Raw genomic sequence first — 26,806 nt, 5'->3', positions numbered from 1 at the left:
GCTGTTCGCCACGGGCGGCGCTATTCGCTGAAGCGACGGTGGTGCCACACAACGGTTGCCCGGTCCATATGGGCGAGTTTTAGTTCTGCAATAAATATGCTGCAGAAGGGACGAGTGGGTGAGCTAGTAGGGTCAAACAAGTCCTGTGCCTTTTCATAGTTTTTTTCACCTATGCTTTGCCAGCAAATTGCATGTAAGAATTTTAGCCCGTGGCACTATCATTGAGAAAAATCAGCTGAAGGATCCAAGAAGACTGTATCATAGTAATGGAACCACTCAGGTCCCTGTTACTTCCAATTGTAAAAAAAATACAATCGCAACATACCATAAATCTTTTTAATGTTCCAAAATGGAAATAAAAAAGCTTACCATACATCACTATTGATTGCTTGCAGACCAGAAAAACAACATCCAAATAATAAATGAACAGAACAACTATGCATTTAATGGCCATCAGAATTAAATTCTGAGAACGGCACATTCAACAAACTGCTTTTGGCGAAAAAGGTCTCTTTTAATGCAAAAAACTTCACAAAAAAGGCTCAAAAAGTACAAACTAGACACAACACAGAAATTGTAAAGCATTAAACATAAAAAGCTGAAAACAGTGCTTCCAAAAGACTGCTTTTTCCAGGAAAAGGGTCTCTTCGATGGCAATCCGAGCTAAAAAAAAAAATAACACAAGCTTAAAAAAAAAGGCTTAAAAAAAAACAAAAAAAAAAACAGGAGACAAGCTAGACCAAGCGAATTTTCTTCGTGGCTCGTTCCACATCATCTGCATTGGCACTGCACCAAGATGAGAGCTCCTTCAAAAGAGGGTTCTTTGAACAATGTCCAAACAAGGTCAATAGGAGAGCAACTCCGTAGCCAGTTGCCCTTTCACCCTGCAATAACAGAAAAGGAGACCAGAGCACATTTCATGAACCACTGAATGTTAAGAGCGAGTGCATTGCTTGCTACGAGCACAAAAAAGAAAAAACTCGACGTTGTTTGAAGTAAAAAAAAAAATGTATAGTGAGAAAATGTCAACTTTTAAAACAGTGCTTCCAAATATGAGAAAGAAAGTAAATTACACTTAGAACATGACAATGACACTCCTGCACAAGTTTGCTGGGCCAGGCACAAGCCCTGCGCTCCGGCTGGTTCCACTTTTTGTTTAGGCCCACCTTTTCACCAATTTTGCATGCTAGGTTTACTCCCCTTTCAGTGTAAAGTTGAAACCTTGCAATTCTGCACGAGCAAATGCACACATACTGCAAGTGCTGAAGTCAAAACAAGCTACTAATGTCGAAGCAAAGATCGCCAAAGCAGAGAATAGACAGAATATCCCTGCAAAACCTTCCGGCGGATCAGTGGTTCGACCCCCATCAAGGACGCCGTAGTTTTTACTACATTAAAACTGTGGTTTTCACTGTTTACTTCAGTCAAACCCCATTATAACAAACACAGGCACAGCAAATTACACCATGTATTATCACGAGAAATGCACAATTCTGACGCACACCTCTTTTCGCTAAAAGTAGCCTTTAAATTTGTGTGCGCATCAATATCGGGCTCAAAACCCAAATCGGCTTCAAAGTGGCCAGCAGTATCACCATGACACTGACACCTCCCAAAATCAAGCTCTATCCAATTTAGAACAATTCATTAACATCACGCGAGTAAATCTTGGCGTATCCACGAAGGGCGTACCCATTCCTCGATGGGCATACCTAGCTAGCTGTTGCGCATGTTTCTTCTGCTGCCATAACCACTTTATTTCAGTCATTATGGCTCTGAAGGGGTACCATTATGAAACGTCTTTTAAGTGCAAGGTGATTCCAGTATTTGCTGACATTAAGGGAACTAAGCATCATCATGCACACTGGGTATCTCAGGGACATGGGTGCGCAATTGGCGTAAACAAAGCAGAGCCACATTTTCATGCAAGGCTTCACCGGTCCTGAGCACAGACATTTTCGAGAACTTGAAAACTCTCTAGTGGAGTTCATAAAGGAGCAGTGAATGAACCAATGGCCAATCACACCTGAAATTATGAAGGTCAAGGCGCTTGAAATAGCAAACGCTTTAAATGTTCCCCGTTTCAGTTTTAATGCCAGCAGGGCCACATAAGCAAGTTTATGACGCACAAGAAGTTTTTGCCACCACAGTTGCGTGCGTCAAATGTCTTTGTAGTGTCATGCCTTTTACTACGCGCAGTAGAATTGGTGTCAAATTATTTTTCCGAATTTTCTGAAGTAAATTTGACTATTCGTTGCAATCAAGGGCACATTAGGATTGCGCAAATATGGTATTTGTTTCAGTATGTGTAATGTCTAGTTCATTGTCAGTACTTTGTTCCTTGCACAGAGCCAGTCTTGGGTCCTTTCTGTCCTAGTCTTGTGCTGTGCCATCATGTCCACCAGAATGAGCAATTTCCCTTGATATTGCTGAAAGGCCACAGGTCCCCACAGGAGAGATCGAAGCGGGGAACATTGCCTCAGCACTCCCTTTCTTGCCGCCCAGACTTCTAGAGAGCCCACCTTTTTGTCCAACTAACCTTACTGCTTTTTTTTTTCCCCAACTGATAACACGGTTGCCACTCTGATATTGTATTGCTTCTACCGGTTTCCTTCCATCATTCCCAGTGCTTCTAATGCTTTCTTTCGTTTATGGATTAAAAGCAAAAACACCACGTGCCAAAATGAAGCTGAACCCATTCTTGTGACATACGAGCTACGCCTCATCGCTCCAGCTTTGCCTGCGCACTGGTTTGGAGCACTTCTAAAGTTGTGGCACTTCCAAGGCTGTAGCACTTCTAAAGCTGGAGCACTTCCACCCTGATGCCCGAGGATTGTGCAGGCCTATTCAGCACGGGTTTAGGAGTTGTATCCTATGGAGTTTCGTTTAAAAATAATTGTGCACAAGGCAAATTCATGACAAGTAATTGCCTATATGTTGTTTGACTAAACCAAATTGATGAATACATTGAACTAACCGTGTCATATCTTGCAGTTTGTCATGAATGGGTTTGACTGTGTGCTGTAGAACCTCAATGATATGATCATGCCTGCTACGAATTTCGATATGATGAAAACCCGAGCAACCCACTGGCCGAAGGAAAACCCTTTGCATTTAACGGGCTAAATTTTGGCCACTGCAAATGCATTCTTGAATCAGGATGGCGGCTACCTAAATCAGTGAGAGCTTTTATCCGAGAAATATGTCTTAGAAAATGGCTCTATCTTGCATTTTAATCATGCATTGCAAAACAAATTATGCCACATTTTGCAACCAAGACCACTATAATTGGGCAGAGTTTCATTTCAACCCCTTGAGTGGCTAAGTAGCAATCTGTTTAAAAATTCCAAATATGACACCACAGCTTGCCAGCAGTTTGGCAACCAGGATCAGTCCCAGAAGCCAGCTCAAGCTACTTAGAATAGCTTTCTTTAATTGTACCAATCAACTCAAGTATGCTAAACTGCGCTCTGCAAACGATCACAATTTGATATCACGCACCCTTTAGGTCACCCACATCCAACGACAAGCACTTTACACATCTGAGTAACACGTCATATTGTGGTGATTTATGTGTTTGGTTTTAGGCTTACACAATGCTTTACCTTAACCGTACTTTAAACTTTGTTCTTAGAATTCCAAAGACATCTCTTGCAAAGAATTCTATGCCAGTAGCAACAAGCCACAAGAACAAAGTATTGCATTATTAAAAACAAAGCGTGGGACAATAAAAAGCACAAGCACTCACACAGTGCACCGGGTATGCCATGTCCACATGCATCCAGACACCAGGAAACTCAAAGCCCAGATGGGAGCAAATGAACAGGCCTGCACAAGACGGCTGGGCATTGTTGCGGTCCTGCACAAACAAACAAATAAACAAAAAAACAATTGTAAACCAGCTTTGCAATGCAGTTCAGTTAACACAATGCACATGACCAGATTTGTACATGCAAGCCCTGCCACAGTAGCTACAGTGGCCCGGCGGTTGGGCTGACAGCTCATAAGCGCATCACTGCGCACTTTTCTCTCATTCAAGCGTAAGGTCCCATTTTTTGTGAGAACTAGTACAGCTTTGAAATTTGTGCAAAGTGCCGATAACAAAAAAAGTGCAACTGAACAAAAGTTTATGTAGTTTGACATCCTGCTACCGCATTGACTTGATTCTAAGCAGACACATCAAAATAAAACAGGATACAAAGCCATTTTGATTATGCTCGCTTGGTGTTCCATGTCAGGTTAGCAGTATAAGCTTGCCTGCATGGTGCTGATGCATCGGTAAAGGTGTTATTATAGTGCCACCTTGAAAAAGAAAGTTGTGCTTGGAGCCAAGAGCTAGTCAAACCACTAGACAAGGTGAAACTCAGCATTGATGAAAAAATCCAGATTGTATTGGAGGGGGTATTGAGACAAGCCTACGATAATACCCCGGAAAGCTTGGCCGCAGGCATGCTCAGAAAGTGCAGAATAGCAAATACACTTGACAGCACCGAATGTTGCGTGCACTCTTGAGGGTGACAGTTACAAGATGAACAGTCCAGAAACGATGACGATGTTATGTGAACCCGAGCAGGTTAGTGGCTCATTACTGCCATTTTAGGTTTGTGACTGCTGTTGTCCTTGCCTATTTTGGCTGACTTATATTTAAGAAAATTTTTTATTTCCTGGCACTTTGGTATTGAGACAAGCCTTTGGTATTGAGACAGGGGGTATCGAGACAAGCCTACGATAATACCCCAGAAAGCTTGGCTGCAGGCATACTCAGAAAGTGCAGAATGGCAAATACACTTGACAGCACCAAATGTGTGCACTCTTGAGGGTGACAGTTACAAGATGAACAGTCCAGAAACGATGACGATGTTATGTGAACCCGAGCAGGTTAGCGGCTCATTACTGCCATTTTAGGTTTGTGACTGCTGTTGTCCTTGCCTATTTTGGCTGACTTATATTTAAGAAAATTTTTTATTTCCTGGCATTTTAATTTCAAGGAGTCTGCTTAGAACCGCGGGCCAACCTAGAATCAAGTAAATACCATGGTACGAGTAGTTTTTACAAAGGTGGAATTCGGGACTACAGCCAAGAAATTTCTTTGTACATTAAAGGCACCACACCCATTCACAAACAATCTCACAGACCAAATAGCTCAAGAATTCAAGAAAATACTGTGGTACTGAGTACTAGTTCCCAATCATTGACTATTTATTTATTTATTTAGTAGAACATCGTTCAGCATGAGAAAGAAGGTTGTGTGATGTGTATTTGTTTCAATAATGTTGATCAAATCAAATTAGACATTTGCACGCAGAAGCTTTACCTAGGTTATGAGGCACACAGATGGGGCTACTGATTGACTCAGACCAACTAGGGGCCTTTTACACGCAGTGGAATCCTACATATGGCATTTTTGTTCCTGTCTGAAGCAGAAGGAGACACTGCAGCCTAAAATCACGCCCATCTACCTAAAGCTCGGCGGCGTGAAATCACAGCCACCGAGCCTGCATGTAGGGACTGAAGTAATGTCACCCATCAAGAAGAGGAAAAAAAGGAACATGCAAAGAGAAAGTCCTTTTTTTTTCCGCTGCTCTTTTTCAATGCAAACAATACTGTGCAAAGACAAAAATTAAGCGGAGAGGCTTTTGGAAACAGCTTTCTGATGATAAGTCTGCCCGAAGAAAACTTCTACACAAAAATTTTTCTTGAGTACACTCTAACACACATACCCAATCAGCCCTAATCCCCACACAGGTTGTGCCTTTGGCGTTAATAAATATTTCATAGAACTGAACTAACAAATCGCAAATGATTAAAATATGAAACAAAAACTATTGGTGTGCTTGTGTGACTACTCAGGCATTAAATTATGTAGCTAAAGGAGTAAATTTTACCAGGTACCATAATTTGTAGGAACAGGTTTCTACACAAAATCAGACAGCAAATATAGCACATAAGGATTTGTTTTCTCTTGATAATAAATGCTTAGTTACAGTTACAGTTACTTAGGAGCTAGACGTGGATATTTACTTGGCTGCTTTCAATTAACTCTCTGCTGCAGAGCATCTTTATTTTGTTCAAGAAAAGGTTCAGAAGCACTCTGCAATGAAGTACCACTATGTTAGGTCCCTCTTTCCAATTTTGTAATTATTAGAAAATCAGCCTGCTCACTTCAGATCCACAAGTTGAACTGATGGGGGTTAGGATTTTAAAAACCGCCTTAAACAAAAAAGAAAACGCTGGCTTAAAATCAGAACTGTTGCTTGCATGATGAGCTTTCCACCCATGTCATTTATATAGATACTCGCCAGCTTGAACAAGCTTTGAGATGATACATGAATGCATTTGTACTTATTGACTGGAAACATAAGAGAAACAATGGTTGACCTGTTAGCAAGGTCAACCAAGGTCAACCAAGGTCAACTATTGTCAAGTGGTAAAAATGCGAATCTTTGAAAAATTTGAATTTTTCGAACACTTATCCTCTATGCTTCCCTGCCCTAAGTATTTACACTTTATGCATGACCTTAACGTGAAAGCTAGAACACACCAACATGCACAGATATGAGGAAGCAGCGTTTCTGTTAAAAGAAAAGTATTTTCTGTTAACTCTAATGTTCTATGCCTGACTACCATGCCTGATATTACTTTTGCACTTCACACTGCCGCCCCTGTTTTTGCCCCCATGTCTCTGGAGGCCCTCTGACACCGCAGATCTGTACAGTAGAGCCAGGTGTTTTGGAAGAATTCTAAATCAAATTTTCGCCCCACTAATATTCACAATGAACAAGCTGGCTCTGGCAGCACAGTGCGCCAGGAAAGCGATGGAGTCCTTGCCGCATAAAAATCTTGGCCAGAAGAGGAAACTTGGGCAACCACACTGTAGACGAATTTGCTTCATAATACCGGTTTTGACTGAAAATTCCGTAGATCCTGCAGTAGAAATTATGCCAACCCTGAGCAAGCTACTGGTCTAAACGACAGAACAGGGAGAAGAAACAAACGAGCACATCTGCGCCATCATGTAAAGGTATACACCTTTGATGGTCAAGTGTACAGAAAGATAAGGGACTGAAGAAATGCAGCCCAAAAAGCACTCACCGCCACCGAGTTCTTCATGTCGGCCAGAGCGCTGGAGAACTCCACAAAGTGCAGCTCGGGTGCAAAGGGCATGCCATGGATGAGGTCGCCAGACAGGATGCCCGACCGCACAGCCAGCTGCTCCCAGTCGGCAGAGTTGCTCACCATGGCGGCGTGGTACTTGCCCGTGGCTATGCCCTGGGCCCCAGTCAGGGTGGCCATGTCCAGGATTATGTTGGCTTTCAGGTCCTTGTGCGCATAGGCCACCTGCACAGGGGACACAGCCGGAGGGCCGCACAGATAATGCACATCCTCTGCAGGGGCCGAGAGACCAGCTCCCGCCCACCAAACTCAAAAGAAGCAATCCAAGGCTTCCGCTCCGAGCCCAGCCTAGCTGAAAAACCAAATGCCCGAGGTTCAATACAAGTCTGCAGAAGGCAGTCAACCACCACACAGCACACATCTTTTTGACCCGGAGGCCAATTTTCTGGCACTCAGGACTGCCACAAATATCATAATTTCTAGGACTGTCCCAAATGTTATGTAAGACATGCCAAACGTACCCCATCACCAACAACCAGACGTCCTTCGGCATCCGTGTTATTGATTTCAACAGTTCTGAAAGCAGCAAAAAAGAAAAGAACAAAAATACACTATATTTTCACCCTCACTACCGGCTAAAACTACAAGCACAATGCAAAGCAGTCAGGGAAAAGCTATCCCCACGCGCATGAAATGTGGCCCGCCAGGCCTCACTCACCTCCCTGAGTACATTGTAATGATGTCATCTGGCCGCGTCGCATCTGGACCGACAGCATTCTCTGCCAGGCAGAAGATTGCATGAAGGTTATCGCTGAACCCCTGCAATGGAGAAGTATAGCACTCTAGTGGCAAATAATGCTCCAACAACAACAGTAATCGGGTCGAATCTTGACACCTAACATGTCAAGATTACAACTAGGAATGCACAATGATGTGTGTAAAAGCTTGCTCAACTGGATGCAAGGAAAATCCCGAAGGACTGCATTCTTTGCCAATTTCGAGGAAGTTTCAAATGCAATATAGCAGCACAACATGCAGGCACGACTGGAGCCCGTGGTCAGGGGGGGTGAAAAACCTGTACGGCTACAGCGCATGGAGAATGTCACACACGCACACACACCGGCTGGCACAAGAACGTGAGGAATGCGCGTAACGTCACTGCCTATTGAGCTGAACTGCTTCAGTGCAGGCTCAGAATTCCCTCCTGCCTGGTGCAGAAAGTCTGGCTGGGTAATTTTTATTTGTTTGAAGTGACTAAATGCTCTGCAGGTCACGTGCACTCCCCTCATGAGAAAAAAAGATGGCATTTTAAAAAAAGTGAATGCAAGTGAGTAACTTCCAATACTTCCAATACTCAGCAGTACCGCTGTGAAAGCTCACCCCTACCCAACTTTTTTCATTCCATTTAAGTTCAGGAAATACATTTTCCTTGATATACATCTCTACTGCGGGGTCCTTTAAGAAACGCTTCAACAAAAAGGGCAAACAGGAAATTCAAACAGGGCAAATGCAGGAAAGAGCAAACAATGTCTTCTCTTCTCGATGCTCATGCTCCACAACACCCCAGAGATGGTCGAACGGGGGATTATAGCAACAGCAAATATGCAACCCTGCATGTACCATCAAACCGGACTCGGACAACTCTGCTTTAGGCACCCGTTTTACGATGGCAGAACTTTGCACTGCCATCCTACAAAGCAAGGTGAAAACGTCCCCAGGACACGATGGAGTCACGTGGCAACACATCCACAACCTCGACGAGCCTCGACTTACTTCTTGGCTTTATAAATCATTCCTGGAACACGGGTGAAATTCCTGACACCCCGAAAATTTCCCTGGTTAACCTCAATCCAAAGCCTGGAAAAGACCCTTCTGTCATCTCCAACCTTCGACCCATATAGCTTACACCCACGTTATGTAAACTGATCGAACGTCTAACCGGCTACAATACCACTTGGAATATGTGAATCCATGGTTTCACTGGCCCAAACTGGCTTTCGCCCGTACCTAGAAACACATGATTGCCTCTGGCTCTTACGACTGGTAATCGACAGATCCCTGTACGACCGCAGACTTCCTGACTACGTCCTTACAGTAGACCTTCCAAAAGCATTCAACAGAGTAGATCAAACGACGATTTTGACTGACCTGGGCCAAGCCTTCCCCAGCAAAAAAGCACAAGTTTAGATCCATTACTTTCTCCACAACTGACCCACAACTCAGCAGCACGCTCCCTGGACAGACACCCAATACCTATACTACGACAAAGGTGTTCCACAGGGATCTATAGTTGGACCAGTACTCTTCAACGTTGTCATGCAAAGTTAGCCAAAACTGTAGCACAAGAAACGCCAGCCTGTTTGGCAATCTATGCTGATGATGTTACAATATGGAAGGAAGGTAGATACTGCTCGTCAACATCCGACATGTTGGTTGAGCTGCAGGCGGTGGTGAACAGCCTCAAAGCATGCATAGCGAAACTTGGCCTAGAACTCACCCCAGAGAACTTCTCGGAACTTATAATGGTATCAAGTGACACCAAAACGCACCCCATGGACCCTGTACTGCTGTGCATTGGAGACACAACTATGCAAGCAACATGTGGCCACGTACACTGATTGGCAGTCGTAAGTCCTAAAATATGGTTTAGTCAACTACAACAGAAATGGAAACCCATGCTCAAATTAATCGCGAGACTGTCTAAAAAATATGGGGGCATGCACCAACAGGCATGCCTCGCCATGACCTGGACAGTTGCAATCAGCACTCTCCATTATGGAGCTCCAGTCTACAACCTGAACAAAACTAACACCAAACACCTTCAGGTGCTCCATAGAGCCACACTGCATACGATCACAGGCTTTTCAAAACATACAAAATGGAAGCTCTTGAACGAGCAGTTGCACTCCCTCCTATAGGCATAATCACGAAAGAAATTCGTGAACAGGCAGATGCCAAGTGTGAGCTCACCCGACAAGGGCTCCTTCTCACAGCATGGGACGAGCAGAAGCCTATCCCGGTCATCGACCTTCCTATCCCTTTAGCATTCTGGACAATCTCGGAAAACATCAACAGCAATCTCACCAAACCGATCCCACGCTCTAGAACAGCAACAAGATCTAAACGTATACAACATTTGGAGAAGTCCAAACTTCCCAATGAGATCGACATCCATACCGATGCCAGCGCAGCAACCTCACATATTGGCGTAGCATGGACCTGCCCCAAAAACCCATCCCTTGGCGGTCAACTCTCCCTCAGACACGACGATGCAACTGCGCTGGAAGGTGAACTCCATGCCATCAATGGTGCCCTCAATCATGTTTGCTACGAGCTCAATACTTGGCCGCCAGCCAAAATACGGATTCTAACGGACGCGTTCGAAGCCATTCATGAACTTCGCAAGCCACTCTCCCTGAGCCCGCTTGGCAACTCTATACCCTTACACTAAGAACTCCTCAACGACCACAACATGCCGATCAGAATTGACTGGATTCCAGGCCACGAGGAGACCGGCCCAGGAAACCAGTCCGCCCACGAGGTGGCACAGGAGAAGAAGAAGAAGAAGGTTTTTTATTTTTCAGAAATTTTCATATATACAAGTGCTGTGATTAGCATCTGGATCCATAGCCCCAAGGCTAGTTTTGGATCCATACAAAAAATTTCACATTTTTTTTTTTTCATCCAAGTCAAGAACAAGGAACATATCAGGTGTTCAATACATGTAACAAGGAAGATGTGTTGATACATTACAAAAATAAACGCCAAACTTTGAACAAGAATAACGGTACATACACTTAGGAACTGTACATGGTATCAGGGAAAATACGTATTATGGGCTGCAGAGCAGACTTTCAACTAGGTGAACTATATGTGTCAGACATCATGTAGGTTTTTATTGACTGATCGTTTTGTGTCATACATTTTAGTGTTGGTGGGAGGCTATTCCATATTTTTGTGCCAATGAAAGGAAGGCTTCGACACCCATATACATTTGATATCTTCGGTAGGTTCAGGTTATCATTGTTAGCATGCCTAGTATTTCTACTAGGAAAGCTTAAGATAGATGAGTGGTACGGAGTGTTAGTACTTATGACCCTCTTGATCAGTATTGCTGTTTTGTAATCTCGTGCTTTATTGAAGTGCATGATGTTCAGCTCCTTAAAAATTGGCGAAGATTTTGCAGTTCTCGCTGCTGATGCTATTATGCGCACGGCCCTCTTTTGCAAGATGTTGATAGGTGTGCAGTACGATGTGTAAGTGTATCCCCATGACTCCACACAGTAGATTAAATGTGAGTGAAAAATACTGAAGTAAATTTGGCGCAGTGTTCTCTCGGTGAAGTGTTTCCGTGCTTGGATAAGGGTAAAGCATCCAAAAGATAGCTTTTGGCAAACGGTTTTTATGTGCTGTGCCCAGTGCATTGATGTGTCCAGTGTTACGCCTAAGTATTTATATGCATCTACTTGGCAAATTGCTTTTCCATCTACTTGAAGGTTACACAGGTGGGATAACTGTTTTTGACGCGAAGAAAAAATAATAAATTTTGTCTTTTTAATATTTATTACTAATTTGTTTGTGTTGAACCACGTTAATGTTCTCGCGAGATCTTCATTTGCCAGAGTTTCAGCTTCGGCCACAGAGTTACAGCTGATTAATAGTGCTGTGTCATCAGCATACAGGATTGCTTTCGCGTAAGTAAGAGAAGTAACATAGTCGTTAACAAATAAAGAAAATAAAATAGGACCCAAAACCGAGCCTTGTGGGACTCCAGACTTGACGTCTTTCAGTGTCGACTTTTCACCTAAAACGTCCACAAACTGTTTACGGCTGGTTAAATAACTTCTAAAGAATGAACTTGCTGGGCCTCAGAACCCATAGCGCTCTAGCTTACTCAGTAAAATTTTGTGGTCAACACAGTCGAACGCCTTTTTGATGTCAACGAATATGCCTAGGGTAATCTGACCTGTATCGAGTGCTTGGTGAACTATTTCGGTAACAGAATGAACTGCGGTGCTCGTAGAAAAATTTTTGCGAAAGCCATGTTGCTGTGATGCCAATATTTGGTATTTTTCAATAAATTCTATCATTCTACGAGCTATCAATTTTTCAAATAGAATGGTAACGGCTGGTAGAATTGTAATTGGGCGATAATTTTCCACGTCGTTGGGATCATCGCCTTTATAGATTGGGACAACTCTCCCAACTTTCAATTGATCTGGAAAAACACCACTCATAAACGACTGATTAAATATTGTCTGTAGTGGATCGCTCAAAATATCGATATTGGCCTTGAGAATATTAACAGATATCTCATCATGCCCTACGGATTTATTCGAGGTCATTTGTTTGGTAACAACAATAATCTCTTCTCTAGTTATTTCTTTAAAAACAAAGCTGTTTTGTAAAGGAATGGGCAGACAAATATCCTCATTCTGATCAAGATTGGACGTAATACTGCTGCTTATGTTAACGAAAAAATCATTAAATTCCTCAGCAAGAGCTGCCTGACTGCAATCAAGAACGCCTATATCAGGCAATACGCGCCTTTTCTGGGATGATTTCGTAACTGAATTAATGATGTTCCATATTTCTTTTGAATTTCCTTTCGCTTTCAAGATGCGGGTGCTGTAATATTTCTTTTTTTTGAACTTCGTGCCTCCACTGGTTCACCTTTCAGCCTCCTCTCCCACTCCTCTAGCCCTCTTACTTCTCTGACTAAAGAAGAGTACAAGACATTACCAAGAGGTTACCCTGGGTATCTTGCCATCATTGTCTCCTGCAGCAGATCCGAAAAGTCTTCAACAAGCTATGCTACACTCTTCACATTACTCAGAAATGGACAAAATGCCCCAACACCCAACCACAATTCCCCTACTGCAACAATGAAACCAAATCAGATCTCCACAACCTAGCATGGAAGTGCCCACACTTTGCCAAACATTTCCCAGAAAGCCTAACAAACATTAATCAAAACACCCTACACTTTCGCATTTAAGAGTGGTCTGGCCCAAGTAGTATAACTGGGGCCGACCCCGGTGAAGACTTTCAGGCCCCCATAACAAGAATCCCCTCTTTGAATATGGTCCTTGATTAGTAATCCCCTTCCTTCTATCCCCTCTCCACACCGTACGGCACACGCCCTCCTTACTCCAATAAAAGATTCAATCAATCATCAATCACAGAATGGGAAGACAGCAGAATTTTCTTCTCAATTAAAAAGATTCCAAAGGAGGTACAGTCAAACCATGACACAACACACTAATATGAATTATCAGATAGTAAAACAAACTAAACTCCAATTCTGGTTTGTCATGCCTAATTTCATTGGTAGCCAGTTTTGATAGAAAACAGAAGATCCAACGCAATGCCATTTGGAGTGAAGGATTTCTTTTTGTTATGATGACGTTAAAATTTTACCTAGGCGAGGTAAAATAATTTTAAAAAGCCATCATTGCAACGCCTAAACAGCAGAGTGAGCTTCAAAGTGCACCACATTTACAAGGGGCAGGCACTCATGGCAGTCAGGGTCTACCAACTCCCAAGGGCCCAGAAAGCCTGTACTTTGAGTGTAAAAATTACAAACTTCAGTGTAATGGCTCCGTTCACGACGTCACAAGCCTTTAGAATTTGACAGCAAGCCAGAACACACTGGATGTGAAAATTATAAATATACAGAAAAAACAAAATCAGTTTTCCCACCAGCTGTCTCCCCCTAAGTGTTCTGCTGAGTGCAACACCTGACAGCTGTAAATTGTTGGATAGATATTGTTGTGTGGATGCCACTTAATCCGAGGAATCCCTAGTTTGAGGTGTGTACCACATGTCTGGGATTTCTGCAATCGGTCCCTGCGCTATAGGTTGATGACTGACAGTGCCAAGTCATTTTCAAGAGCGACCATCCAAGAGCTTACGCGGCCTTGCTCCACCTATCAGCCTGCAGCTTGCATGTGCATTTATCAGGACACAACACTATGTATGCATAAAATGTGGATAACACTGCGGAATAAAATTTGGTGCCCCTATTGCTGTTTATTTTATCACACACTGCCAGCCACCTGCACGCAGCAAAAGCAGGAGTGTTGACATTTATACATCCGGCACTATAGTGCAGCAAATAACTCGCTTATAAGACAGAAAATGTCACGAAACAAGGAAGTTAAAAAATTTTCTGGGGTAGAAAAAAAAAACAGCATGTAACACCACAATCAAGAAGCATTCTTGGCCTAATATATGCCAATCTCCTAGCTCCTAGATGACATTCACAAGTTAGATGTTATAAAATGTCTACCCAGCGGGATGCAATAAGTTGGGATGGCTTCATGGGAAGGAACTTGGCTTTGTTTATTACAAGTAGGCATTGACGACCGATAAGAAGGATTCTTGGGCAACAATTCTGATGACAGTTTGTGGCAGTGCCCTCCAATCGGGTACATTTCATGAGAAAAAAACAACAACAGAAATTATTTGTTTTTGCACGGGCATTTCAATAGTTTTAGCATGTCATGAGCCGTAATGCTGCCCCACAGGGAACTATTTTAAAGGAGCACTGACACCAATTTTCGGCGTTAATATTATTGCACAGTTCGCTTCCTTCACTCAACATAATACCCTGGCTGAAATATGAGCGGCCTGCGACGCGAAGAACGTAGTTCAATTGGATCTCATTTATCGCGCCGACGGAGCAGCGCGCGGAGCGGCACTCAGCAAATGGACATCAGCGTGACGTCAATCCAAGAGCGGAAAAGAAGTGACGCGACAGCGCTCGTCAAAAACTCGTGACGTCCCTTCACGCGCGCGACCCCACGAGCGGCGAGCGGGCGCAACACCCTCTCAAGCGGGCGCCGGTGACGTCCGCACAAAGCGGTGACGTCTGTCCGGGAGTCTGTCATATGCGCCGTTCGGGATGAAAGCGCGGGAATTTGAAACAAACGATTTTCAGGCCGTTCAATGTAATTAACTATCGCGCGCTGAAGTATTTGAAGGGCTGTTTCGGGTTCGCCAGACCATTAAGCATCGATAAAAACAATAAAAGTGGAACATGAAATTTTCGTGTCAGTGCTCCTTTAAGCCAACAAAACTTTCTTAAAATGAACCGGGCTCAAACGCATATTGAAAAGACCACACTCACCAGTTTCACAGCAGCGTAAAAAGCCCCAAGGACTCCAGCAGCTCCCCCACAGTCTCTCTTCATGCCGCACATCGCAGTCTGGAAGGAATGCAATCACAATCGGCACCTCCGAGGGTGTAGCAAGCAGGACATACATTTTTGTAGAAAAGCATCAGGGAAATGCTGTAATTGGGTCTCTTAGCTCTGTAACTACAAGCCCAAACTTTGGGGGCATCTGTAGCCCAAATGGTAGTTTTCACAAAGATTACACAACCTATTCCCCGAACTGTTATAGGAAAAGTGCAAGAAAGCCGGTGAGTTGCCACTTCATCTATTTTCCTCATTACCTAGATTACTAGTTTGAAGCTTGCATTTAATTATTGAGACATGAAAATTTTGGATAAACCAAACTTGTATTTTGTGTTGATGTCCCTTTTAACGCTTTGCTTTTACTGATGATGACTAGAAGCAAGACTAGGCTAGACGTGCTCAGTTGAAATATAAAAAGAGTATCAAGGCCAGTACCCTGTGTGTTAACTAATGCACACAAGGCTAATTTGTGTCAATTTATAATGTACAAAACGAGGCTGTTAGCCATCCTTCAAATTTGGCAACACTGTTTGACTTAAACGAAGACTACGAGAGAAAAAGTGGTCTTGAGGCCTCTACGATAGCCGCAAAATGGTTGAAAATATCATTTCTCAGATACAACAGAGCCTGTTTCCATCTTTTTTCTAAGCGGAGCAACGTGCGACGCTTTTGCAATGAGGAAATATTCCCTAGTACAAGTGTGCACAACAGCAAAAAAATAAAAATAAAAAGTATACTTGAACACAGCATTCTACAAACAAAACAAGGAAGCTGAGAAGCCAGAACAACAAGCACTTTTGTTTATAAATAACAACATTTATAAAACGAAAGAGAACGTTTTGTTACTGTTCCAGTGGCACCGTGAAAAATACAAAAACAGAATGAATTCAAATTTTAAAAGGACAAAACATGCTGCCAACAAACAGCTGAAATTTTACTTTAAAAAAAATATAGAGGAACTTGTGCACATGCCCGGCAGGCATTAATCCTTTCTGGTCTGAAACTTTTACCCACTTTTCGACCTTTTTGGTCTGAAACTATTTTGCAAATTTCTGGTGCCATAAAGAAAAACACAAACTGTGCGAGAAAAACTTACAGGATATTTATTTTTTCTCTTGCATTCTGCTTTCAACTTCTTTACCGATATTTCAGCTGTGGAACAAACTGAAACCGCTCGAAGCTTTCTCTTGGGTACAGGCCAGGGTTGCTACTGCAGGTATTGCAGAAAAACAGTTTCCCCCCTCCCTCCTTTTATTTTTCTATTGCTACAAACAGCACATCTGATGGAGGCACGTAATTCTCCACCTCACTGAATTAATCATCGCTTTCGCTAAGTGCACCACTGTAAAATGCACACGATGACAAAGCAGCCATGCTTCTCAGCAAATAGCGCGCATGTGAAAACGCTCTGGGATCCAGAAGGCCTGTGCTGAGCATTGTGCCGCACCCTTGTGCAAAAAGAAGTAAACTTCAATAAACAAAGTTCACTTATCCCTCAAGAGATTTTTTTTATCCCTTATCCCTTATCCCTTATCCCTTATCCCTTATCCCTCAAGAGATCAAGAAATTTAACCTTGGGCACCGAAGTCGGGAGGCGCCCGACAGCAGACCGCTATGGCCGTGTTGCGTTTTCGGGAAGGGCTCGACAACAGACCCCAAAGGGTTAATAACATTTCAAATGTGCTGCAAAAAGCAAACATTCCCTGCAAACAAAGAAAAGAAAAATCCTATGGAGTGCTTATTGAAGCGGCCATTAAGACAAAATACAAGCTTGTTTTATTCGAAAGATTTGGGCTTTTATAGTCCCACAGCACTTGTCCAGCAGCAAACGATGCTTTATTCACTGAGAAATCAAACATTTCAAGCCAAAATTTTAATTATGCCGCTAAATCGTGTGTTTTGTGATGTCAGTGATGATGTCTTCAGGGAAAATACCTAACATGAAAGTTAGTATGTTGACTGTGGCTGCTGTGAACAATCAAACAGTCTTTGGTGGTGCCTTGTTTCCCGTTTGCCTTCATAGATGGCGGGATGATAACGCTGAAGGACCGCTGTCCGCACTTTCTCTGTTTTTGACCTGATTTGTACTTGGTCTACTTTTGTTACGATTGACAGTAATGCGCCCAATGGCTGTGCAGCTTCAGCCAGCATAGTGCGCGCCGTATGCACTGGTGCTTCTATGTTTATGTGTCTGTAACTTCTATTGTTTACCCCACCATTGTTACTGCTATAAAAAGAATGTGCACTAAATTTAAGTGCAAATAGCTCATTCTGCAAGCTTATAATCCCTATCCAGTTTGCGTTGGATTTTGCCGGCCTCAGCCAATCGCAACGAGCTGCCCATAATATGCCATCAGTTCAGTGCCGAAAAGTATGCAAGGTGCCGCATGCCTTTTCTGTTTTCTTCATTATGTAGCTCATTTTAGTGAAGTTTGTATTAAGATTGGGGTCAGTGTTATTCTAACGAGGCAATCTTTTGAATGAACCAAACTTGCATTGTCTTCAAGGCCCAGCACATGCACAAGTTTGTTTTTTTTTTAAGTAAAATTTCAATTGTTAGTCAGAGGCTTGTTCTGGCATTTGTTCACATTTGGTTAGGTCTGAGCTGCTCGTCCCATTCCACTGATGCCAATGCAAAATAAGAGCCTCCCAAATTACCTTAGATTTGATGCAGAGTCCTCCAGTGTCATACACAATGCCCTTGCCAACCCAAGCAATAGTGTCTTGGGAGCCCTCGGGGGTGTGGCTCAAGATGACAAGCGCAGGGGGATGCACAGCTGCACGCCCCACAGAGTACAGGCCTGGGGGAGAGAGAAAAAAGGGGGGGTGAGCACTCAGCTTGGCAACAACGCTCTAAACCTACAACTTATACTAGTAAAGACATACACTGAAATATGCAATATACTTTGCACAAACTATTCTTCAAAAGGTGCCAACAACAAGTCCGAGTGGTGTACGCAGTTTGTACCCGATGCTGTGTCTACTCCTGCAAGTTTTCAGCAACCTTCACTCTTTTTTTAAATGAAGTTCTCATAGTTACATTTCTTTTCTTCAAAATAATGATGAAGCATCAACGTTGGTGGAACACTAAAGTTCTCTGGCTGTCTTTAAAAGAGCTAGAGTGCAGCTCTCGTGGCAAGGGATAGGCACATTTTTCATGATGAAGACGCATACTCCTAATTGTGGTACGTGGGAAGGAATAAACAACCTGTAAAGCACTCCAGTCTCAAACTGGAATTTTAATTTGGAATTTGAATCTGGAATTTGGAATTCCTTTGAGCGTCTCTTGAAGAGACACTCAAAGAAACCAGCAAACATGTCTCTTGTAACCAAGGTCTTTTGTATGCGAAGTTGCTAACATAGTGAACATAGGAAGATTAACCAAGCTGTTCTCATTCAATGTCTCGTACAACCAATTGTGTCTTGTAACAGTGTCTCTTGTAATGAGGTTTTACTCTGTTCTACCATCTGTGAGCCACTTTTTCTGCACTAAAGCCGACATCATGCAAACCTGAGTCACTTGTGTATGCACTGGCTGCGGTGGAAACTCAGCTGGGAAATGCCTTGTCCAATTTTCACACACTTGTGGCATCCAAACAAACAGCAGACCAGTTATACCAGTTACAATGATGTACCCGATATTGCAGTGATCAACTCATTACAATGCTGTGAAAGCTCACAGACTAACAATTAAGACAGTAAAAAAAAATCATAGATGTTCGAAGGGAAATAAAACAAAAGGTTATGTCAAATCCGTATGTCAAATCCGCAGGCTTTATCAGTGATGAACATTTTCAAACTTGTCAAGTATGTAGAGGTGTGTGAATATTTAGAACTTCGAATATTTCGCGAATCGTGTTTGCTATTTTATTCCATTAACTGCGCAATTATTTATCATTCAAGTGTTTGAAGTTTTTGAATTTTTGAAATTTACAAATAGAGCAATAAAAGTTGGGACTGTCGCACTGTATGCAAGCTTTCAAGCTTCACCACATTGCTGGCCTTTTGAGTTGGCTTTTTCACACGACGTCAAAGCTGTGCAAACGAGCCTAACTAGTGCTAGCCCCATGCAAAACAAGCGTACATGAACTCTGGTGTACGTTAGCTGAAGTACGTTACACACGTTACACACGTAGTTAGTACGTTACACACGTAGCTCTGGCTACGTGTGTAAATTAATAAGCAAAAGGGATTTTCAGTCAATACGGTGGCACGAGTGAGGAATTGAGAGTTACTGCTCGTTGGCATGCCGTAAGGTCATGCCAGCCACAAGCATGCATAGCCCCTTTTTAAAGACTAGATGGGCAGCCAAATACCTAATACTCCCTCTACTCACAGCACGTTGGATGCATGCATTTCTTCATGACCATGTATGCCAAATTTTAGTTCCACTGCTTTGCCACCTTGTATTCACCATTTATTAATTTTTTGCACCATTTACTTATCTAACACTACCCCATAAACACTAAGATGTCCTGACTGCCTAGGCTTTTTTTCCCAGCAATGTTTGAACAACTTTACACACTAAAGCAAAGATATATACAATTTCATTACCGATTTCGGCGTGTATTATAAAGATCCCGAGGTGGTCAAAATTAATCCGGAGCCCTCCACTACGGCGCGCCTCATCGCCTGCGTTGCGTCGGTGCGTTAAACCCTACAATCAATCAAACAACGATTTTATTCATAGACTTTTTTATTATCTGTATCTGATTCCCAGTCTCAAATTTGACGCACATCATCCGAAAGTGGCTATACGCACGACATGACTGTTCTGCCATGCCAACTCATGGCGAGATTGTAAAGCAAAATGGATTAATTTTGCCACACCGCGAAGATTCCATTCAATCTGTTTTTCAGTGCTGCGGTGAATGTTCCTTTTTTTTTTCTTCACATTTTTTTAAATTTCATCAGTGCTTCAACAAGCCTGACTGAAAGCCCTGCTGCAACTCGTGTGGCTGGGCTCATAGCTTACGCCCGCTACACGCCCACATCATATGTGGCAGTTACGGCCGTCAGAACAGCGTTACGCAAGTTTGGGCGGTGCTCTCAAGTGCTTCACAGGACTGGGTAGGTGTGCCAAGCGGAGGTTGCGGCAGTGGTTTCGGTACAAAAACCAAGTGTGACACACCCCGTTTTATTAATGTGGCATTTTAGCAAGGGCTGTGAGCACGAGGGAAGAACACAGACTAATGAAACCACGTTTCTGGCCTAAACGTTTGCACTGTTCGACGTTTTGTCTTTCTTTCCAACCTCGAAGTGGAGTGGCTTCAATCCAGAATACTGCCCGTCTATTGTACTCAGTTCTGTATCTTGGTTCTATGCCAATTCACAACAGTGCCTGTCAATTGACTCAACACTCGTAGGCTTGCACATGGGGGGAGGGGCAAGGCAAGGACGCCATGCCACCCTTACCCCTCACAAAATTTGCATACTTTTTTTTTTTACAACAGATAGATTTAGTTGTGTCACTTACAGCATCTGGCTTTACATTTTCTATTGGCAAGACAGTGCCGAGACTGTCTCTGATCCATTATATATCAAAAGCACACCCCTCTTAAAAATTTGAACATGTTTTTATGCTTAGTAGCATTTTATAGAAACTTCACTCTTCACCCAACTTCCTTTATTTTCACCCGCACTGAATTCCGTGTTTAAAAAAAAAATTGGTGAATTTTTGTAGGACGTGAAAATTTTACATTTTAACCACTCCAATCCCTAACTACGCTTGCATTTTTTGTTGCAGAGATTCTCCCAGGTCGAACATGCAGGAAGCAGAGATGGATGTTTGTTTCTAGACGAACATGCAGAATTTAAATTTCGTGGCACAGGGTGCTGCAACAGTAAATGAGCCACTTTGAAAAAGGTTTTCCTTGGTGGGGGAGAAAAAATCTGAGGAAATTCTCGAGGGGGTGGGATCAGGGGAGGGGGCTCTCCAATGAGAACTGGCCCCCTTCATGCAGGACCCTGTCTACACCTATGCCAACAATGTAGTGCACTTCACGAGTACGATATCTGCTAGCAGTTTGCAGCTATGTTTGCTCAGCCTCAATGTTGCACTAAGTTCAACGGTGGGCACGATTGATATTGAAAGCGTTCATGACGAATGCAACAAGTACCACCAGTACTTGTTAAGGCTCCCTCCCATTTTATTTTCAACAGCGGCCACCAGCTTCTGTTGCACGACAAAAAGGAAGGTGTTGTGACATACTTGCATATCCATTCAGATTTTATTGGCACTCAAGAGGAAGTTAAGCCGATTTTACTTGGACTTCCACATGTGCACTGCCTTCTCAGTCACACAGTGTCTGAACACTCGGAGCAAAGCCAATGCCGGCTGAGATCTTTTTCTTGTACTCCCGCACAAGACCTGCCAAGAAAGAATTGCTGTAAGCATGACGCGACACATTTGTAAAGTCACATGCTTACCAGTGGTACCACTCCAAGCACTGGTCACAGCAGATCACGTTCAATGCACCATCGTACTTCTCCTTGCAGTGTCCACAATACCACAGGCCCCCTTGCTTTTTAGTCGCAACTATAATTGTGAACAAAGGTGGTACACAAAATGATCATGTAAAGCAATGGTTGTAGAAAAAAAAGAACTTACTCGCTGGTGTTAGTGCAAGCTAGGTATTTGGTGCGAAGTACTCTTCCAGCTTTGGTAATGGCGCTTTGCACAGTCGAGAACACAGCTTGGCAAACATTCAAGTCGAACCTATAGATGACTTTTCTGCACCTGAAAGTTTTTATCAAGGGCAAGACCTGCCAAGTGCTCATCAGCAATGGAAGTCAGAATCACTGTAACAGACAGAAAAGGAAACAATTATAACAGCCAGCCACAGATGAGTGGTTTTTCTACAGTTGAAACATATAGGTGGAGCTATACTGCATATGTTCGTAGTTTCATAGCCGAAAAAATATTTAACAAAGATTCATAACTGTTTACATACATGATCCATGTTTATGCTATGAAGTAGGAGACTAACTAGGATAGAACACTGGGAAAGTACTAAAACTGGCTTGTGGCTTAAGATGTGCACTGGACAAATAACAGTTATGAGGCTTGCAGTACAGTTGCATTATATTCAGCACAAAAATTTTGTGAAGCATATCTGAAATCCAAGCGCAGTACACAATTTTCAAAACCTACAGCAATCTATAATTCTGTCGTATAAAGCCGCTCGCATTTTATGGCCTGACTAATGTTTCTTTCATTTGCTTGCTAGCTGCCGCTAAAAGTTACGCCCTACTTTCATAGCAATCAATAACGTCTCTTACACTTTTTTTGTTGTTTTGAAGACAGCTCCAAGAAAGGCACAAGCTGGCCATCTTTTCTGACCTTCCTCAGCTTTTCCTGCCAAAGCCTTTTTGTTGGACATCTTTGGGTTTTCACTATCGGAAGCTTGATGGTGGTGTCATTTTTTTTGTCTTCTCCATCCTACCTCTTCTTATACTGTGCAGCATCCATCTGCAAACCATCCGCTGAGACGTTGTCATGTGGTCTGCTGCTGCACTGGCCATGTTCACTGCAGTTGGCATCGGTGATGCGTGCTTCAGAGCAGCCTGCTTCTCCCACACCATCACCTTTCAGCCAAGCTGTGTTCCTGTCTTCAAGAAGCTCGAGACATGCTTGAAAAAAACTCTGGGCGGCAGTGTGCAAGTGTGTCAGCCAGGGCCTTACAGAGTTTGTGAGGCAAAGTTGTACCATTGATTGCAGTTCTTATTTTCAAAAGAGGGTCCAGGCATAGAAGCGACTTCAATGTTCCTGGACAGCGGCCGTCTCCGGTATTTGAATCTTCACACGGCCCAACAAAACACCTTTGGTAAGACTTGAACCAACACTTGTGGATGGCTTTGTCCAGATCAGGTTCAGTTGAAAACTTGACACACACTGCTAAAAAATGCCTGCACAGTAGCCCCACCTTTGAAAACGTTGTGCAGCTGCAAGTCTGGATGTCCAAGCAAACCTGATGCCAAGCTTCTCAGACTCCAGATGCAGCTTTTGTCTTTTGACGTTCGCCTGATTTCGCGGCCACTTTTCTCCCCCTTCATTAGCTGTTTGCTGACCAAGTCACATGCATAGGGAGTCAAAACCTTTCCACACTGCCTCTCGACGTCGTGTGAAGTGCTGTAGGAGTAAAAGTGACAGGTCTTCAGTAGAGTCGCAGCATGGTGTGTTTTGCCAACTGATACTAGCTAACTTCAGAAGCTTGGCCAGTGCTTTATGGAGTATGCAGCATGATGTGAGCACTTTCTTGATCAGGCCATTGTGTGGCTCCACACGACTGGTTGAGCTGTGACCAAAAGTGAATTCTTTGTCGCAAATATGACGGACCCACATTATCGTTATATTGCCCCCGTTCTCGGCAAGAAACGCAACTGCCTCCTTGCTGGCTTAGCGCTGAAATTCTGCTTTCGCTTCTTCAAATTTTTGTGTGGTGGCAACATGCAGCATTTCCTTGAAACTGCAAACCATCGTTTTCCACTCTTCGACTAACAGTCCTAAACGGCCAGCTGCTACTCCAAATGCATTGACCACGTGGAACTGGTGAAGCGGTACGGAAGGGGCACTTGTAAATGTGTCGCGGATAGCATTTACCACCGTGAAATCTTTGTCCACAACGACTTCCTTGGTCTCTTGGCTACTGAGGTTTTCTTCGACAAATGTTTCCAAGAGCCTGGGCATAACATTGTACTGCTCTGAGGCAACGGCAGCACAACCATCCTGGGCACGAAAAACAAAAAGGGGCATCTTCAGCTTATTTGTACGATATGTCGCATCAACCAGAACAACTTCGGGAAATTATTCAAATGAATGCTGCATGTCTGCTGTCTGCACCAGCAAGATTTGAAGCTGCTTGGCCTCATCGGTGATGGCAGTCACCTTTGCCTTGTGATTGGTTTGGCAGTTCCCTATTTCCTGCATCAGTCGCTCAGCTTCATTATCCTTCCAGGCTGCGCTTTAAATTGCACGTCTTCCAGTAGGACGATTTTGCCTGCGAAAGAGAACATATTACAAGCAGATTATGTAACGTTAAGAAGGTTCATTACACCATAAGGAAGCTTGAATTGAAAAAGATAATCCTAATGTGATAAATTAAAATATATAAGCTATTAGATGTTAAAAGCCACTTAACTCTTTCATTACTGCAGGAAATTGACCGATTTTAAGAAGTCTGCCAAAACTTTTTTGTGCTAAACACATTGGTTAGGCACATACTGCAGCGACACAAAACGCAGGTGATTCAACGCCGTTTCCAAGAACACCGGTTTCCAAGAACACCAGTTTTTTTAAATTTTTCATACATAATGGTAGCAAAAAAACTATCAAAATCAAAATTTTCGTTAAGACGTTGGACGAAATTATACAAAAGAAGTTGTGTACAACAAACTGCACATAGCAGAAAAAATTCAGAATATAAATTTTGTAGGTAAACACCTCAAAAACACGTCTTACAAAAGAAATTGAGTTGCGCGGAACAATTTGTCGGATATACAAAAAAAGTGAGCACGCGTGGTGCCTGCGCCTTGCGGTGAAGTCCAACCTCCATTTGAAAGTGTGCAATTTTGTATGGTCCTCTGGAAGAAATCTAGTGTGACATAATTAGAGGCACCAATTTGTGCCCACATAATCTAAAAACACCCTTTCAATCACTTGCTTTGCATTTACGGCCAGCTCAAGATTCAGGGCAAGCTTGCGATGTGAAGAAATCAACCAACTTGGAGTTGAAAACAAAACTCTGTGGTGGATGCTTGTTGACATTCACTGTCAGTTTATCATCACTTATATGTCAGAAATTTCACTTGCAGTTTAATATCATCATCTGATTTGGTATTGTACTCCTGCTTGCAGGAATGAGGTGCGATGTGCTAGAATCGTGCCCAGAAAGCTTTCAACGAGTAGCTGTTGTGCAACAAAAAGAGTTCAGCACCGCGACCCTCCTGTATTGCAGCGCCACCTAGCACTTTCAAAAAGAAGCAATACAGAATGTGTTGGAGACTTTGCCAGAATTAAATCATTAATTAAAAGCAACATTAAACAAAACTTGCTGGCAAACAGCTGGCAGTGTGCACGGCCAATTGGAAGTGCTTAAATTTTCAGCTGGAGCTGTTAAGTAAGGCGTGGGTGAGGTGAAATCACAAGCGGATGCTTTTTGGTCAAGCGCAGCAGCCATGCCCTCCTTTTGCAACAACCCATGCCCCTCAGCTCGCAAAAATGCTGTCAAAACTCTCAATATCACCCGAGTGGGAGCGTTTAAATTGATTCTAAAAGGACAGTGCCTAGCCTAACCACTGAGGTGTGCTAGGTGCACAAGAAACGACTACAGCATGTCCAAATTGGCAATATAAAGCATCTATCTTCGGTGATCAATTTGAATAGGCGTGGCAACGAAAGAGTCAACTGGAAAATGCATACATATATATCTTACAGTTGCCCCCCAAAAATGCTAGCTTCACTTTTTTATTTGACTTCAACACAAATCTGTGAAACCCAAAGGGAAAAAAAAAAAAAAGCTTTTTATAGATGTTGTCAAAAAGTGCAACATAGGTTGGCTTTGCCACATGCATCCTAATTTGTTCTGGTTTCATCGGACACCTTACTCCAATCCTAACAGTGACTGAATGAATAATGAGAAAGTTTAATCGTCAATATCAAATTTCGCTAATATGAAATTAATGTCTATCGACACATTTTTTAGGTCTATTTACCGGCCGTCTCACGAAGTTTGCTCGTAACCAGGCTTGGGGGCATGTTCAACTCTAAGAGCAGTGGCACGTATTCCTGCTCTTCGCTGGTGAGTTGGCGACTCTCTGGGCAGAAGCTGAAGGTCTGGCTGCTAACTTCATGGTTATGATTAAGGTCAGCCTTCGTGATTTCAAGCGCTTGGCTTGCGCGGCGTGTTGCAACTACAATAGCTGCCGGGCATTCCTGCTTCATTGTCCTGCACACAATGCATTTAGTCACCGATGAATAAAACTGCACAAGCCACAGCTTTTTTTTACAAATACTGTCATTCTTACCTTTGATGAGGTAGGATGCCGGTGTCTGAACATCTCTTGACACTGCCATGTTTGCAGATGTAAGTCGCATTTTAGCATAGCTTAGAGTTGAGCCTCTCTAAGCCAACACTGAGACGTGAATTTACAACTTCAACTTATTGGTCCCCTTGGTGACGAAGAGAACATTGCTGATTTGAAAATCGCTTATCACTTCGCGAAATTCTTTGAAGCTATTAAATGTGGCACCAACTTTTACGCCATGACATAGAATGTAAGGCGCCCACAGGTGCACCAAGGCCTCACCTATTTCTCTATGCTAGGACAGTGAGCGAAACGGGAGGGGCAGATCGAATGCCCAGGAGTTCTGCTCTTTGGCAAGAGAGGACTCGGAAGAACCACACCAGATGTGTGCGCCCACCTGTGCACGCACAAGGAACGTGCCGAGCGCTGAACCAGGAAGCCGAAGAGCAAAAACCAAAACCGCATGTG

General features: G+C 43.1%; 1 protein-coding gene and 1 pseudogene across 4 annotated transcripts in view; both read right to left on the bottom strand.

Moving 5' to 3' along the window:
* Nucleotides 1–322: 322 nt before the first annotated feature.
* Grsm (probable aminopeptidase NPEPL1 granny smith protein) overlaps nucleotides 323–26,806 on the bottom strand; it is a 39,368-nt gene continuing 12,884 nt past the window's right edge. For all 3 annotated transcript variants that reach the window (XM_077686272.1, XM_077686273.1, XM_077686271.1), the window contains exons 6-12: nucleotides 17,972–18,114; nucleotides 15,245–15,322; nucleotides 7,832–7,932; nucleotides 7,635–7,689; nucleotides 7,093–7,338; nucleotides 3,749–3,859; nucleotides 323–884 (exon numbers count right to left, since the gene is read on the bottom strand). In XM_077686272.1, the coding sequence (XP_077542398.1) occupies nucleotides 735–884; nucleotides 3,749–3,859; nucleotides 7,093–7,338; nucleotides 7,635–7,689; nucleotides 7,832–7,932; nucleotides 15,245–15,322; nucleotides 17,972–18,114 (884 nt within the window). In that variant the 3' untranslated portion in view covers nucleotides 323–734. The remainder of the gene's footprint in view (nucleotides 885–3,748; nucleotides 3,860–7,092; nucleotides 7,339–7,634; nucleotides 7,690–7,831; nucleotides 7,933–15,244; nucleotides 15,323–17,971; nucleotides 18,115–26,806) is intronic.
* Nucleotides 18,121–26,387, bottom strand: LOC144177306 (uncharacterized; annotated as a pseudogene). Its single transcript, XR_013323820.1, has 7 exons — nucleotides 26,339–26,387; nucleotides 24,156–24,271; nucleotides 23,916–24,041; nucleotides 22,595–23,512; nucleotides 21,924–22,114; nucleotides 21,743–21,851; nucleotides 18,121–21,683 (listed from the first exon to the last, which is right to left on the bottom strand). The product of XR_013323820.1 is annotated as an uncharacterized LOC144177306 (transcript).

Source organism: Haemaphysalis longicornis, unplaced genomic scaffold (genome assembly GCF_048455015.1).
Source record: "Haemaphysalis longicornis isolate Haplotype H1 unplaced genomic scaffold, Haemaphysalis longicornis Haplotype H1 scaffold_1, whole genome shotgun sequence".
NCBI classification, from domain to species: Eukaryota; Metazoa; Arthropoda; class Arachnida; order Ixodida; family Ixodidae; genus Haemaphysalis; species Haemaphysalis longicornis.
Note: the sequence above shows the minus strand (reverse complement) of the source record. Positions and strands in the feature narration are given on the sequence as shown.